The sequence below is a fragment of the Emys orbicularis genome, chromosome 4, assembly GCF_028017835.1.
Source record: "Emys orbicularis isolate rEmyOrb1 chromosome 4, rEmyOrb1.hap1, whole genome shotgun sequence".
Taxonomy (NCBI): domain Eukaryota; kingdom Metazoa; phylum Chordata; order Testudines; family Emydidae; genus Emys; species Emys orbicularis.
In genome coordinates this window covers 3,717,555-3,734,512 of record NC_088686.1, presented here as the reverse complement: position 1 = coordinate 3,734,512, position 16,958 = coordinate 3,717,555, and the positions used below count along the sequence as shown (strand labels likewise).

The following is a 16,958-nucleotide window of genomic DNA, read 5'->3' as shown; positions in this document are numbered from 1 at the left end:
CAGAGCTCCCGGTCAAAGCGAAGGTAATGGACCTAGCTGATGTCACTTACACAAGAAAGGCCCTAGGGCATACCTGAGGCTGAAGCACAGTTTGAAGGCCCTGTCTGTTAGTGCTCGGATCAGAGGTCTGTGGTGACTGAAGTGTGGAGAGAGTTGATGCGAGCTTTTCAGGTAGTCAGATAGTTCAAAGGCGAGCAACAGTTTAATTTTCCAGCGACAGTAGCAAGTCTGAGTAGCAAGTTTTAGGGTATATCTACATTGCAATAAAAACCTGCGGTGACTGGGGCTTGCAGGGGCTGTTTAACTGCAGTGTAGACATTTGATGGGCCAGCCTCGGCTGTCTAATTGCAGTGTAGACATACCCGTAGAGTCTTGCAAACTTGGCAGCAATGGAGCTGCTGCAAGACAGAGTTTCTCTGATTTTATGAGGAAGCACAAAGACGGTAAGCTGCAGTCACATAGTTCAAAGGTCATTATTTTTGCCAAAAAGGTGAACAATAGTGTAAACTGCCTAACCAAAACAAAACTTGCTACAACTTGATTACTTACTGAAACTGCAAAAATACAATTTGATTTGATCTTAGGTGGGAGATGGCCTCTCTAAATTAAGCGGGTAACACTACAATCTTGTAATTCCAGATTTAACTGCTGTTGCCAGGGCCAGGCACGATTTAAAAAAAATCAACCCTTTATTTACACACTATTTAAAACACTTTTTAATAAAATTATGTAGACAGACTTCATTTTTTAAAATTGTCAATACTTGGATCAATTGCTCTTTTTGGGGGGGCGGAGGGATGGGGTTTTCAAAATTCCATCTGAAAGCCTGGCCAACTAAATGTAAAGCACATGACACAGAAGAGTATAAAGAACATGAGGAAACTTAGACCTAAAACACTTTCCCAGCAGACATGGTTTTCATGTCAAAAAGACTGAATGTTTTAATTTGCAGAAAGCATGAAGAGGTTTCTGATAATTGCAATGCTCTTGCAAGAAGATGTAAAACCTTTCTAGTTTCTCTTATATGTTCACAACTGCTCTGCTTTTTGGGTGAAATGCATGGTAGCAGAAAACGTCACCCTGTTCTCAAGAAGCTCCAATTACTCTATATAAAATGTAGCATGAAGAGATTCCAGTGCTGGCTCTTGTTTAACCCTGTTTACACAGATGCTAGACATGCTTTTAAAATCTCTAAAATTGAAATACTCCAACTTGCAAGGCACAAGTGGTCTAACCTTGGATAAACACCCACTCACAGAGGTAACACAATGTCTTTTGGGAAAAAATGTCTCAGAAAAAGTATACCAAAAAGTAGATTTATTACTGTGCTTGTTGATATACTGTGCTGAAAGCTCTGTCACTGAGAAAGAGTCAGCATACATCAAATTTGCTCAGGATGGGGAGCCTTATACTCTCCTTGCTGACATAACAAACTTGGAATGTGGCAGCTAATAGTATCATACAGGGAATAAAAACAGCCTTCCAAGTTGTGGGTCAGTTGTAACTTGACCTAAACGTAGATGGTGCAGTAATGAATATGGACTGTTCAGACAGTTCACAGGCCAAATTTAGACAAGATATTCATGTTGCTGTGCAATGTGTCATCCACAACCATGAGCTTCCTATTCTGGATGTTAAAGAATTCTTGTCCTTATCTTAAAAGTGCTGAAGATTATTTTGAAGGTCATATTGAAAGACACTTTGGAATTTTACTGTATAAGTCTTGAGGGGATGACAACTCCAAGTTTTTTTCTGATGCCTTGGAGGCAACTGATTTATCTGGGAAGTATGCACCATGTTGATTGGGTTGCCAGTCAGGTCAAAACACAATGAAAGCAATGTTAAAAATAGGGACTATTACTCATATTGCAAAAACTGAGTCAGAGTTTAAGGCCAGAAGGGACCACCAGATCATCTAGTCTAGCCTCCTGTATATCACAGGTCACCATCACCACCATCATCCTCTTCTCTCCCCTCCGCCCCATATACACTAAATCCAACAACTGAAATTAGACCAATTTATTACAGCCCACAGGAGACTAGACTGTTCTGTGCCACAAGCAGGCAGGAAACAGGAGGGACTGAGGTCCTCACAATGGCCCGGAATTGATTAAGTGAGATATACCCAGATAATCCTAGAAAGTGACCTGCACCCACATGCTGCAGAGGAAGACAAAAACCAAACAAAAAACCTAATGTCACTAACAATCTGACTTGGCAGAAAATTCCTTCCCAATTCCACACGCGGTGATCAGTTAGATGCTGTGCATGTGAGCAAGAACCAGCCAGCCAAGCACCTGCGAGAGAGAATGCTCAGTACCACCTCAGAGCCCTGGCCTTCCCTATCCAATCTCCCATTTCCAGCTATGGCTATCTCTGATGCTTTAGAGCAGTGGTCTCCAAACTTTTTTGATCGTGCACCCCTATCAGTAAAAAAATTTTGAGCACGCCCCCCCCGCCGCGCTGCAGGGCCGGATCTACCATTTTTGCCGCCCCAAGCAAAAAAACCCAAAAAAGCCACTCAGACTCCCGCCCGAACTGCTGAAGCAAAAAAAAGCCGCCCGAACTGCCGAAGCGGCGCTCCTCCTGCCATGCGGCTCCTGCCGCGCACCCCAAAGGATCCTCTTGCGCACCCCACTTTGGAGACCACTGCTTTAGAAGAAGGCGATAATATAACCCCAAACAAACCCAGAATACATTTGGGGGGCAAAAAAATCCCTTCTGACCCAGGCAGGTGGCTGGGTGAAACCCTGAAGCACATAGGCTTTTAGGAACATAAGTTATAAACCAGCACTGAGTCTCAGGGCTGTTGAGCCCTACCCCACCCCATCACAAGCAACCCTCTCATACAATAGCACTCAGATTTGTCCAGCTCTCTCTTAAAACTAATTAAATTGTTTCCCCCCCAACAACTCCTATTTGGAGGCTGTTCCAGAATCTCATCCCTCTGATGATTAGAAACCTTCTAATTTCCAGCCTGAATTTGTTCATAGCCAGTTTATGCCCATTTGTTCTTGTGTCATCATCCTTTAGCTTAAATAGATCATCTTCATCTCCCCGGTGTTTGGCCCCTAATGTGTTTATAGAGAGCAATCAGATCCCTTCTCAATCTTCTTTTTTGCTAGACTAAAGAAGCCAAGCTTTACGAGTCTCCTCTCATAAGACAGGCCCTATGTTCCCTGATCATCCTAGTAACTCTTCTCTCCCTTTTCCAGTTGGAATTCATCTTTATTGAACATGGGTGACCAGAATTTTACCCAGTATTCCAAATGAGGTGTTTCACCAGTACCTTGTACAATGGCATTAATACTTCTCCATCTACCAGAAATGCCTTGCCTGATACATCCTAGAATTGCATTTGCCTTTTTCACAGCTGCATCACATTGGTGGCTCATAGTTATCCTGTGATCGACCCACACACCCAGGCTTCTCTCCTTTTTGTTGCTTCCCACTGAGGAGCCCCCAGCTTGTAGCAGAATTCATTCAATCCTACATGACCTTGCACCTTGTACTACTGAATTTCATCCTGTTTATCTCTCCACATTTTCCTGTATAATATTCCAATCCTCCTCTGTACTGACAATAACTCCTAACTTTGTATCAGCAAATTTCATTAGCACACTGACTTTTTGTGCCAAGGTCATTTAATACTAATATTGAATAAGACTGATCCCAAAACCAATCCATTAGTAACCTCCCTCCAGTCCGATAACTCACCTTTCAGCACAACCCATTGCTTTCTCCCCTTGAGCCAGTTCTTTATCCACCTTACAGTTCTTGTACTGATTCCCATCTTCCCTAATTTAACTAATGATTTCCCATGTGGTCCCATGTCAAATGCTTTACTGAAGTCCAAGTATATAAGAGCTCCTGCACTTTCCTTATCTAAAAAAAATAAGTTATTTTCTCTAAGACGACAACCAGGTTAATCTGGTAGGATCTACCTTTGCTAAACCCATGTTCCATCACATCCCCTTTATCTCCATTAATTTAATTACTCTTTCCTTCACAATTTGTTCTAAAGCCTTGCAAACTACTGAGGTCAGATTAACAGGTCTTTAATTGCACAGATCACCTTTTCCCCCTTTCTTAAATATAGGTACAACATTACCTATTCTCCACCATATGGTACTCCTCCCGATACACTTATTAAAAATTCTTGTTACCAGAGTAGCAAGTATTTCATGATGAGTTTAATCATCACTGTGACTGAAGTCTCCTTTATTTTCTGAAGAACTGGATCTCTAGTTTAAGATGCTACGCTGGAACTCTCAGCACAAACAGACAATTCTGACTTGTGTATCTGAAAATTTATCAGGGATGGGCAAATTTGATGGGGAAGCCTTTATAGGCCTCTAAAAGCAAAGCTGCAGAATGGTCATATCTATATTCTTGAAGTTTCAATTTTACATATGGATGCCACATTTACCAAGCTATGGCAACAACCAGTGACACAGTTTCAATGCCTGGATTGAGACAGCAGCCTAGGGTATTTGGTTCTTTTTAAAGGATCATTATATGTCAGTATGTAAACTGACAATCTGCTGCACTAGTTTGTAAAGGTACTAAGAAAAAGAAAAGTGACCTATATCAATGGTTGCCCTCTAAAATTAAATTATGATGAATGACAGTTTAAAGGAATGCAGTGTAGTTGTAGCCATGTTAGTCCCAGGATATTAGAGAGACAAGGTAGATGAAGTGGTATTTTTTATTGGCTCAACTTCTGTTGGTGAGAGAGAAGTTCTCGAGCTTCACAGAGCTCTTCTTCAGATCGTGGTCCTTCCTCTAATCAAAACAAGCACGCGCACATATATGCAGCGCAGTACATTCCAAGCCTTGACATAGGTGAGGAAACAGCTCAAGTGAAGATGCTTTCCAGAACCCTCAATCTATTTTCTACTGGCCTGATGGATGACCAGGAACAAAACATACTGGTGGACAGAGTCACAGGTATCACTCAACAACAGGCAGCCCTACTGCAGGACTAATCTAGTGCTATTCTGTATGCTCTGATCTAGCTTTCAAACTAGAAGGATTTGGGGGTTTTTTGTATTATAAATTTTATCTGAATCTGAAATACTTGATTGCACAGTCTCAGTTCCAAGTAACAGTAGCAAACAGATGGTGCAGCGGCATTTTCTAATTACATTAAAGCAAGGAAACAACTAAAAGTAAGATCAAGTGAAAGTCAAATACACTAAAAACAAGGGAACAGAAGTGAGAAACTGTCACAGTAGTCCAAATCAGGACAAGCAATACAGAGCAATGTCTTTAGGCCAGTGGTTCCCAAACTTTAACAACCTGTGAACCCCTTTCACTAAAATGTCAAGTCTCACGAACCCCCTCCTAAAAATGAATATTTCCTGAGTATAAATTATAAAAGCAATGATCTTGGAAATACACTATTTGTTTTTATGACATGCTCATTACACACTATTTATTATTAATTATTATTTATCATTACAGTATTTTGTTTACATTATGAAAACGGCAACACTCTTCCAAGATCTCACTTCCGTAGCTTGTATCACTTTGAATAAGCTGTTATAAGACAAGGCTCCTATGTTTCATAAAGGAGTATCAGATGTGAAACAGCATGAAGGTATTTAAGAAGCCAACTCAAAGAGTTCCTCCTACACAAGCATTCAGGTCTTGAGCAGTCCACGCAAACAACGCATGTTACAACAAAGCTTAAACTTGTTCTTTATAATCATTTTAAAAACAAGACTAGCTGCCTATTTAATTTTAAAAACACCAAAAAATATCCACCTCCCTTTCCATTTCTTATAAGGCGTCTTGAAGTTTAAATCTCCTCAGTGTGATAGATAGGCTTGCTTTGATCTGCTTAGCTCTTGGAAGTCCAGGGGCTCCGGGCTGCTGGCCCCGTGCTGCCCAGGGTCCCTAGGGACAGCACTGTCTGTCATTAGGGATTTTTTTCCCTGAGAACCCCCTGTAACATTTCATGAACCCCAGTTTGGGAACCACTGCTTTAGGCAATCACAACAGATACCGTGTGTTATTTTAATTTATCAGAGAGAACGAGACCACAGACCAAATACAGGGACAAACCACATTTTCTTGTTGGACACCAAATTACAGTCTTAGCTTAGCTGAGGGATAAGCAATTGGAACATTTTTTCCCCACAGCCTGGGAGGCAGTATTCTGTACCCCCAGAAGTTTAGTCAGGGAATTACAACAGTCCGCTGGGAAGTAATGACACAGAAATAAGGATTCCAGCAGAAAAAGAATCAGATTCTGGCAGCATTCTGGAAATTGTGACAGACCAACTTGCCAGCAAGAAAAGTAGGGGGGGAAAGGCTAGAATCAAGAAAAAAGCCAAGATTTTTAACTCTGGGGACAAAGTTAAAGTTTGAGTTAAGGAGTGTGACCGTCAGAGACACTGGAGAGGGAGGACTTAGCATTGAAAATTCATATATATCCAGAAGCAGGCAGAGAGATCACAGAATGAGATGAAAAAGGTATACATCACTAGAAGGGATGTCTAAGACTGAAGCTAACTACTAGAGGTCCTATAGATGGAAGATGGATAGAGGATATAAAAGGTCAAAAGACAATATGCTTAATGAAAAACGGAACGAGTAAACTTTCTACCAAAAACAAAGGGGAGAGAATAGGATTCAAATCATGAAAAAAAGAGATGGAGAGAAGTTGTCTCGTTTAAGGTACTCAAAGAATGATTGATAGAATGAAAACTCATGCCAAAACCAAGCAGGAAGTCGAAATTCATGTACAGAGACAAAGAGCAGCTTGTTAGCCACTCGGAGAGTGTAGTCTCAGTACTGTGAAATCGATCAAGAAGGATGTGTTCAGACGTAGCCAGAAGTGAAAGAAAACCACTTTCCCAAAACTGCTGAAGAGAAAGGTTTATGACAACAAAATAGGTGGCAGAGGAGGATGGACTAAATAAGCTCTGCCAGAAGACAATAAATGTTATCAGGCTTCTCAAGAACATGGCAATGAACACTACTACAGATTACTGCAGTCTTACAAAACTATCACAAAATGTACCAACCAGGCACAAATTTTACTAATCTGATACCTTTTACCATGATAATGGAAAAAAATCTTACATTTTATTTGACTGCCAAAAAACATTGCTCTGGATAAGCAGAGTTTTGGAAGGCTGGAGTATTTCACTTTGAATGTTCTGCTTTGATAAGAAAAACTAAGTGCCTTATGTGATGCACCGAATTTTTTCTTAGTTATTTCATTACAAGCTCTTTAGGAGTTACCTTTGACCTCCATTTATAAGAGAACAAAGTGCACGTGCTGGAGTCACATTATTAACCATAGCCTTCAATGCTTTGTCTACGTCTTCCCTTATAAAGGTGTTGGATTCCCCGGCTTTGTGCAACAGGACTTTTACAGTACTGTCTAGTTCTTGATCCATGCTCTTTTTCAGGTAGGTGAACAAATCCCCTAAACAGACTACAGCAGCTCGGGAAACGCCTGAGCGTAAATTCTTCACCTGCAAACAGGAAAAACCCAAACAAACAATGTGTAAGTAGTAAAGCTTAATTTTATTTTCCTCTTTGTAAATTTTTAGTCATTTAGAAAAAGAGAAATTCTCATCTTGATTCCTGATGGGTGGGAGTTAAGATGCATAACATATCAAAATGCTATCAGGTTAGATCTTAATTTTCACAGCTTTCAAGCAAATTTAAAAATACTGAATATCCCAAATACAGGCTGCTTTACAAAACTGTGCACCCATCCTTTGAAAGATGGTCAACATACAGAAAACAGCAGCAACTGAACATAACACCTTGCCACTCAAATGTTTACTCAGTCCTATCAAAACAATATTTTTGGCATAAGATTTTTATATGAAAATTTAACCTCTTGAACTACAGCCAGACTTGTTTCATGCAGCTTTCCAGTCAACACATCAACATGGTAGGCAGACAAACATCGAACAAAGTTCAGTCCTTCGATCTTCTTCTCCCTATATAAAATAAATATTTAAATTAAAAGCAGTATCTCACAAAAACCACAGAGACAGCAGATAACTAGAATGTCTGGGGTGACAGTGGATCATAAATTGAATACGAGTCAACAATGCACTGCAGTTGCAAAAAAGACTAATATCCATATGGTCTGTTGTATGTCCTGCTCTGCTCAGCATGGTGAGGCCTCTGCTGGAGCAATGTGTCCAATTCTGGGGGCCACACTTCATGGACAGACTGTCGAGAGCCCAGAGGAGAGCAACAAAAACTATAAAAGCTTTAGAAAACCTGACCTATGAAAAAAGGTTAAAAAACCTGGGCATGTTTAGTCATGAGAAAAGACGAGGGAGGGATGGGGGGAGACGACCTGATAAAAGTCTTCCAATATGTTAAGGGTTGTTATGAAGAGGATGGTGATCAATTGTTCTCCATGTCCACTGAAGGTAGGAGAAGCAGTAATGGGCTTAATCTGCAGCAAGGGAGATTTACATTAGATATTAGGAAACTTTCTAACTATAAAGATAGTTAAACTCTGGAACAGGCTTCCTAGGGAGGTTGTGGAGTTCCCATCATTGGAGGTTTTTAAGAGTAGGTCAGACAGGGATGGTTTAGGTTTACTTGGTCCTGCCTCAGCGCAGGGGGATGAACTACAGCAGTGTTTCTCAACGACTAGTCCTTGGACCGGTACCAGTCCCTGAGATTTCCCTGACACAGTTTAGGAAGGCAGAAAGCCGGTCCCTACTATCAAAAAGATTGAGAAACACTGGACTAGATGACCTCTTGAGGTCCTTCCAGCCCTGCCTTTGATTCTGTGTCCAAGTAGCACAACCATCGGGATTATTAAGGAAACAAATAGTGAATACAAATTGTTTCCCAAAACAGCAATCATTTAAACTAGAAGCTCTCGCAAAAATATTCCTTGGTACAGACAGTAGCAGGGCTGGATTAAGACAGGACGGGGCTGTAGGTACATCATCCCCGTCCCCTCCCCACCCCAAAGAGAGGCAGGAAGGGGGCCAATAGGCCAATGTCACTGCTCATCTCTGGAGTGTCAGTAGGGGCCCATCCTCACATCTGGAACAATACAGTGATGTTGGTTGCGAGCTCCGCAGCACACTGGGTCTTGGAATTAACAACCCACTGAGATGCTTGTCCCACCTCTCAGAGCTGTTGTCTCAGGCTGTCTGCAAACTCAGGCAGGCATCACTCCGATGGCTGTGCCTGGTTCACTTTTTCAATATTTTCTTTGCAACCATGAGGACTTGCCCTCTTTTCTTATATTTTACTAAACAGACTACTTTTTTGACCAAAAAGCTAAGTACATTTCATTTTTTAAAAATAAGTATTAACATAAATGCTGCAAATTATAATCCGACTCCATATATGTGTGTGTATATGTATACACACCAGTCATCATCAGCTAAAAGTCGCAATGCTTCTGTCAGTGCTGTTTCAGGTTTTGAAAAGGGTCGCAATTCTGATGGATCCATTATCTCTGGACTATGCGTGACTGACGGGGTCCGATCCTTATACTGCCCTCGCGGTCCAGGAGATGTTTCATCTGTAAAGTCATTAAGTGTTTAAGCAATAATCAGTGACAATCGTCATAATATGAAGAAAGTGACTAGCAGTAAGACATGAACGTAGTTAGCTACACTAAAGCTGGTATCTGGACAGATTACTATTGCTAAAGGGCTGAGTTTTCAAAAAGGTCACCACAGTTACACCCACAATATTTGCAAGCGCACAATTTGGTGCATTTAAATGAAAATTTGTGCACACAGGCACTCACTTTGAAGACTGTAACTTGAATTGCACATACAAATGCAAGGTTTTACATGGACAAACAGATGCATTCAAAGATATTGTGGGCAAACCTAAGAAGGCTACTGCCTGCATTTGAATTTATTTAGAAGTCTAATTTGAAAATTCTTTATATCCCCATAACTGAGAATTTTTCCAGAATTCAGACGAAATGATGTGCTGTTTCTCAATTACAGACTTTTCTGATATAAACAGGTATTTGGTTCTATAGTTTGGAGAGGCAACAAAATCTTGGCCTAAGGACTGAATAGCTCCCCAGAAATCTCTAATGTTCCAAGCTATGCAGTCATAAAAATACACAAATTCCACAATTAAATGTTCCCAGCAGGAATAGTTAACACCTCTGAATCATTCCTTTCAATTTTACTGCTAGTGAATCATTCATTTTAAATTTTAATGAGCTATTGCTCAAATTCAGTTTATCAATATCACACTACCTATAATATAATTGCAAAGACAGCTGTAGATTTTCAATAAGTTTTACTAGCAAACTAGAAAGAAGAATTTCTAAATCATTTCATAATCCAAAATGCATTTGTTTTTTAGTTTGTATTGCTACTGTTCTAGCCTATTGATAATGGCTAAAGAACTACCAGCATAGCAGCTATAAGCCTCCAGTTTGAAGGGCTTTCTATCAGACATTTTAACTGCATCAGAGTTATTCTTCCCTTAAACTGACATATAGTATCTGGGGGGTTTTTAACTTTGTTTTTACTCCATTAAATAATTTGAGTCACTAAGAAAGGGGGAAAAAAGTGAAATGCCCCTAGGGTTTTAAACGTCTCTATTTGCCAAACTCTAGATGAAAAATATTTCAAGGGAGCAGAGACCACCTCAGTGACCCAAAAATAACTTGCCTAAAATTGTATTTTCCTTGCAGGTCAGACATCTAATCATCGTCAACTCTTGTTCCTCTGGTAAGGTAATCAAAAACTAGTGACCCTGCACACGCCCTGAACTAGAGCCTTAGCATCACTCTGCTCACTAGACAGTGCAAACGGAACAAACTGCCTGTAGTCAATGTAGTCGGGATAGTTGGTTCCTATGTCACCTCCCCTGCAGTCCCCTGTACACCGCACTCTGACTAGCCACGCTTACTGGAGCGTCCCTGGGGACCACTGACAGTTGGCAAACACTATAGAATTCCCCAGCTTCTTGTAACCCCCACCTGGGCTGGATTGGGGCAGAGCTTTGCAGAAACTTAGGGAGCTGCCAGCAGCAGAACTGAGCTGCAGCTGCACTGTTGCTCTGTCTTCATCATGGAATGTTAGGAAGGAGATAATATATGAAGAGCTAAAAACATCAGGATGGTAGGCATGCCCTGCTCAGGAACAAACACAACACACTTTATGGGGAAATGGCTGTGTGCTATTCTGGAAGAAGCTACCGAGACTGAGGATTGCCATGGAACTCATATCACAAAAAATAAAATAAAATAAAATAAAATCCTAGAACCCTCCACCCAATAATGATTCTTACAACCTCTGTGCTGCTTCTCAGGTATCTTGAGTAAAGAGAGTCAGGGACTAAGGAGTAAAAATGGTGGTTATGTTTTTAGGTATATCTATTCTACACTCATAAGTATAGCATCTAAGACTTCAGTCGCATGTGCTTAATTTTTACTGATTTCAATGGGATTACTCATGTACTTAAGTATAAGCAAATGTGTAAGTCTTTGTAGGATCAGGACCTGAGTGCCTTAGCGGGTGCCAGGGATGCAACTTTAGCATCTAAGCCTTAGTGCTGTTTTGCTAAAACAGCAATTACCGTATGATAAACTTTTGGTGAAATCCTAGCTCTATTTAAAGGTCAGTGGGAGTTTTGCCATTGATTTCAATAGGGCCAAAATTTCACCCAAGTGTTTGTCTTTTCCCCCCCATCTGGTTAACACACATAGATAACATTGGGTCAGGATTTTATGCTCATTGGGGGACACAGTATTTTAATGTGGGTTTCAATCTATCAATAAAATTTGTCTTTGTAACTGCTTGCAGTTTTGGGATATGTATCTGCCTCTTCCACAAAAGAAGATGGAGATGTGAAAAATGTATTAGAAGTGTTGTTCTATACCTCCAAAATGTAAGTTTATTCTCTGTAACGATTTCTTATTAGTAATAAGAAGTGGTAACTAGCACTGAGCTAAAATGTAAGGGCATACACAGCTCTGCACACATTCCTGTAATAGGGGGAAAAAATGAAACTACAGTTTTAAAATAAAGCATATTAAGCCTGATTACACTATGGGTTTGTCTCATCTGCCAGCATCCAAACATTTTAATACAGTGTTTTACATTTAATTAACTGTAACAGCTTACCTGAATCCAGCAAGACTGAAGACTGTGTCTTCTTTAAACTGGATGTTCTTTTTAGTGAAGCACTGAAGGCAACATCTTCTAAAGATAAAGACTCATTCTTGGATGTTAACACATTTCCATAAAAACTTAAACCTACAAAACAGAGAAAGAACAGGAAAATCAGAAAAAGGGAAGAGGTCGCTATTTCTTAGTACTATACTGTACTCTATAAAGATCTCAGAAACAGTCAGCTTATCTGTCATAAATTCCTTCCTTATTATTGTTAGTATTTTATATCCAACAACAAATAAACTCATGAAGATTACATTGTAGCATAACATTTCAGTAATACCGGATATCATTTTGGGCAGTCATAACCTTAAATAATTAGTGTTATTATACCAGATTTAGAACATACTTCTTAGTCAACACCATTTAATAGTATGCCATTAAATTGACAAAATACTAAACATTACTTTCTGTTGCCATTTTCTCTGGTTCACTATGTTTAAGTCGTTCCCAGGGATTTCGTTCCTTTTTTTCAACATCATTGACTTCCTGATGTTCTTTATGACTCTGTTCTTTTTCTTCTTTCTTCTTCTGCCTCATCTTATCCCGGGCAGATTTTGACATGGCAACTTTCATCTGCACAAAACAGGAAAAGTCCCACTGTAAAATGTAATTGAACTGAAATAGTTCAGTCAATAACTTAACCCTGGGAATCATCTTTGCTAAACAAAGAAGCTCACAACTTCTGCTACTACTCCACAGTGCGTTTGGGAATTATTTACGCTAATTTAGGACCCAATCCTGCAAAGACTTCTGCATGTGCTTACCTCTATGCACTGTGAGCAGTCCCACTGAAGTCAGTGGGACTACTTATATTGTGTAAAATGAGCATGAGACTCTTTGCAGCACAGAAATAATCACTCGTGGTAATCTATGAATAATTAAGTTATTAGGGGGAGCAGGACTGTGAACCCCTCGATTTAATGGTACTACTTGTGTGAATAACTACTCACTAATTTGAGTAAAGGGTATGGAGTCCAGCCCAACTTCAATTATTTGACTTTTTTTTAAACAATTTTTTGATAGAGCAGTCTTCAAACTGTGAGACCTGATTATTTTAAAAATTACTTAAAGGGTTCTTGTGATCCCCTGTTTATGCTTAAGGGTAAATGGTGGATTCTCTGTAACTTGAAGTCTTTAAATCAAGATCTAAGGACTTCAGTAACTCAGCCAGAGGATATGGGCCTATTGAAGAAGTGGGCAAGTGAGGTTCTGCGATGTGCGGGGGATCAGACTAGATGATCATGATGGTCCCTTCTGGCCTTAAAGTCTAGGAGTATTTTCAGTTAGTAATTTTCTCCCTTATTTATAAGGAAATAATGAAACTGACTATTAAAATTGCAGTCAAGTGCACAGATTAAACGAAGTGAGAAAACAGATAAATGGTCATTAATTTCTTTAAATTTAACAACCTTAGAGGTTACTTGACATGCATTTTCAGGAAGAAATATGATTTTCATTTTGAAGACGTACCTTGACCTTGTGTTATTTTACACAAATAAATATTAATGTTCAAAGTCATAAGAAAGTTGAACAAGATGTAAGTAGCAGCACAGCTCTTCATGAAATCTCTCCACAGGGTAGACACTGAGACAAGATTATTTACAGGGAATGTATGGCTTATGAATGGTGCTGGATTAAATGTCTGCAAACTACAGTCCTCTTTTTGTCCACACAACAGATGATGGTCAGTAACAGCAGCTGGTTCCTCACACTGCCTTGCCAAAATATCCCGATCATGAAAGGAAGGGACTACCTTAGGGGCCAGTGGGAAGTTCATTCTCCATGTCCATTCAAGCCTTGGTCTCTTTGCTCAGAGTGTTAACAAAAATTGCTAATTAGTAACAGTTTTAATGGCTATTTTGTGATGTTGATACATTTCAGTACCTGCTACAGCTGAACAAACAACTGCATTGAATTGAACATTTGCAACAACCAATTGAATTCCTTCACCAAATGTATCCCTTTAATCTGTTTGAATTGTCATAAAAAGACTGATGAAATAAAATAAATCTCTATTTCAGGTCTAAAGACAACTTTGTGTGAACATTTGTACAAACAAAACTATTCACAGAAATGTTTACTAAAAGTGTGCAAACAGACAAAGCAACATTTTGTTCAGAGGTCATCAAGATATTGACAAATTACTCCTCATTATTATTCACTGGGTTTTAGTCTCCAGCCTGTGCTGGAATTAGACCAGAGCCCAAGAAATAAAAAGCTCTGTATCCCATTACCAGCCACCTGAGATATCGATGACTGTACTTTAATCAAACATTTATTTACCAGAATCTGGAGAACATAAAACTATATTCACTGGTGACACTTGAAAAACAATCAAATCTGTTTTACACTCTTACATCTTTCTCATGTTCAGTATCAAGGAAAGGTGCACTGTTCTGCTGGACAGCTCTCCCATAGATCCCTGAGAGAGGCTCAATGCCTTGTTTGAGAGAAAGGACGTCTCCGTTCTCCACACACGATATCATGGACTGGCTGTATGTTAATGACGCAGATGGGGGGCTTCCAAAAACACCTGAAATGGTTATCATATTGTAACCTCACCAAGAGGTCATTTTCACACAGCAGAAGTCACTCAGTAACAAACTAAAGCAAAGCAAAAATAATTCCAGAAAATAAAACTTGGGTTGCTCTAACGTTAGTGCCAAATTCTACCCAAAGTTACATTATGCATTTCCACTGACTGCAATGGGACTTTATGGGTGGGTATACGTGCAAAATTTGGTCCTCATATTTTCTCACTGTTCTTTGTTATTTAATGCTAATATTGTAGTACAGTGTATATTACATTTCTCATTAAGAATGTAAAAATATACAGTAATTCCAATCCTTTTTTCAACTTTAATACTTTTAATTTATTTTAAAAATTGGGGATTGTTTAATCTTTAAATAATAAACATTTGAATGAGCTCATTTCAACTCCTCTTCTCCTGACTGTCCAAAAATACAGGCTTTGTTTCTATACTAAAATTGTATTGCACATATAGAAAATAAAATGTTATTTTAAAATACCTTTTCCAACAATTACTACAGAATCTTCAGACAGGGCACTCGGTGAAATGAAGTCTAGGTTGTTAATTTGCTGTAAACTAGATGTTGACCCTGTAAATCCTAAAAATTACACACAAAGAAGAGCTAAATCATGTAGTTTACCCATTACTATATATTGCATTCTTCCAAAGTACACCTCTACCTCGATATAACGCGACCCGATATAACACGAATTCGGATATAACATGGTAAAGCAGTGCTCCGGGGGGGTGGGGAGGCTGCGCACTCCGGTGGATCAAAGCAAGTTCGATATAACGCGGTTTCACCTATAATGCGGTAAGATTTTTTGGCTCCCGAGGACAGCGTTATATCGAGGTAGAGGTGTATCATCTTACCAAACTTAGTTTGAACTGATTAATCACTTTTATGCAGGACTGTATTTCTAATTTACTAGAGTATTGCAAGGCTTAATTAATGCTGAAATTCTCAGAAGTACTATATCACATATACTAAATATCATTACTTCCAAATATACTAAATACCAACTCGCTTAACAGAATTATTTTCCATGCACCTATTTTTCCAATAATTCAGCACAATTGTGCCAATTTAGCATCAATTGAAAACCACTGGTTTTCTGTTCCAAAGAGCACTTCATGTTGATTACTGCACAATTTAGCAGTTCTTCAATTTTTCAGTTAACATACATTTTATATTTTAATTCTGGTTGCACTGTTTGCATATATGGCAATGTCAGTCAGTAACAATGGCAGACTGGCATTACATTCTTTAGCATTAAATAACTCCCATGGAGTTAACAACATTTTCAGCTTGAGGAAAGTCAGATAGTCACTGGAAAAAATCACAAATAAAGTAAAAAAAATGTTATGGCAAATAGATGCTGATGTGCTGCAAGCCTGACTTTATTTTATTATTATGATTACATCTGACAGTCTATAACAAAGACTTTTGAGCACAGAGGATTGAGACCAAGCCAGGGCTATACCAACTGAAGAGTCAAAAGAATTCTTAAGCCCTTTAAGACTCTGTCCCATGAGAGCTGTTCTGTTTCCTGACTCAACCTCCATCTAACTCCTTCCCTATGGAAAGTTAACTTTAGGGAGATGGGGCTGATGATGTTGAAACTGACCAGCAAATGATTGGTTTTTTATTCTGGATTTTTGCTTCTACTCCCTCCACTCCACCCCCCTTTTTATTTTACATAACATAATAGAAAGCCTGGAACTGGTTTGTTTTGGGGGAGGGGTTAATGTCTCCTCTGCTCCCCCCATCCCCTATCTCTCCCCCCCCCAAAAAGGTTATTAGTTGCTATTTATTTTATACCTTAGAAATATGAGGTACATCAAGCCTGGTCGTGTCTGCTTTAATTGAATAACTTCTTGAGGTTCTAACAAGCTGTTTAATGCAAGCTTTTATACCTTAACCGAACAGGCATGGGAATTGTATCTTTAGCCAAATATTACTTATATTACAGTAGCAGCTAAGAATCTAACCAAGGATTGTCCTACATGTTGTACAAAGAAGAAGAAGCCAGTGTCTGTCCCAGATGGCTTACAATCATGGTGTTTCATAGGCAACAGGAATTAAACTGGTGTTAACAAACAAAAGTGTTAAACAGTCTTGACTAAAATCCCTTCCCCCCCCTTCACTCCAATTGCTCAGCTTTCAGTCTCTTGTAATGGCATCATGTCACTATATCTATGCTGACTGGAGAGTTTGCAGGGTAAATAAGTCCCCAAATTTTTAATGCTAAAAAGAAAAAGAAAAAAA

The 16,958-nt window shown here is 39.3% G+C and overlaps 1 protein-coding gene across 1 annotated transcript in view; it reads right to left on the bottom strand.

Moving 5' to 3' along the window:
* The window catches only part of TOGARAM1 (TOG array regulator of axonemal microtubules 1), an 80,939-nt gene that overhangs the window by 28,372 nt on the left and 35,609 nt on the right, over window positions 1-16,958 (bottom strand). The window contains exons 9-15 of the mRNA XM_065402506.1: window positions 15,189-15,287; window positions 14,516-14,691; window positions 12,563-12,731; window positions 12,108-12,239; window positions 9,376-9,529; window positions 7,862-7,967; window positions 7,255-7,490 (exon numbers count right to left, since the gene is read on the bottom strand). Coding sequence (XP_065258578.1) covers window positions 7,255-7,490; window positions 7,862-7,967; window positions 9,376-9,529; window positions 12,108-12,239; window positions 12,563-12,731; window positions 14,516-14,691; window positions 15,189-15,287 — 1,072 coding nt within the window. The remainder of the gene's footprint in view (window positions 1-7,254; window positions 7,491-7,861; window positions 7,968-9,375; window positions 9,530-12,107; window positions 12,240-12,562; window positions 12,732-14,515; window positions 14,692-15,188; window positions 15,288-16,958) is intronic.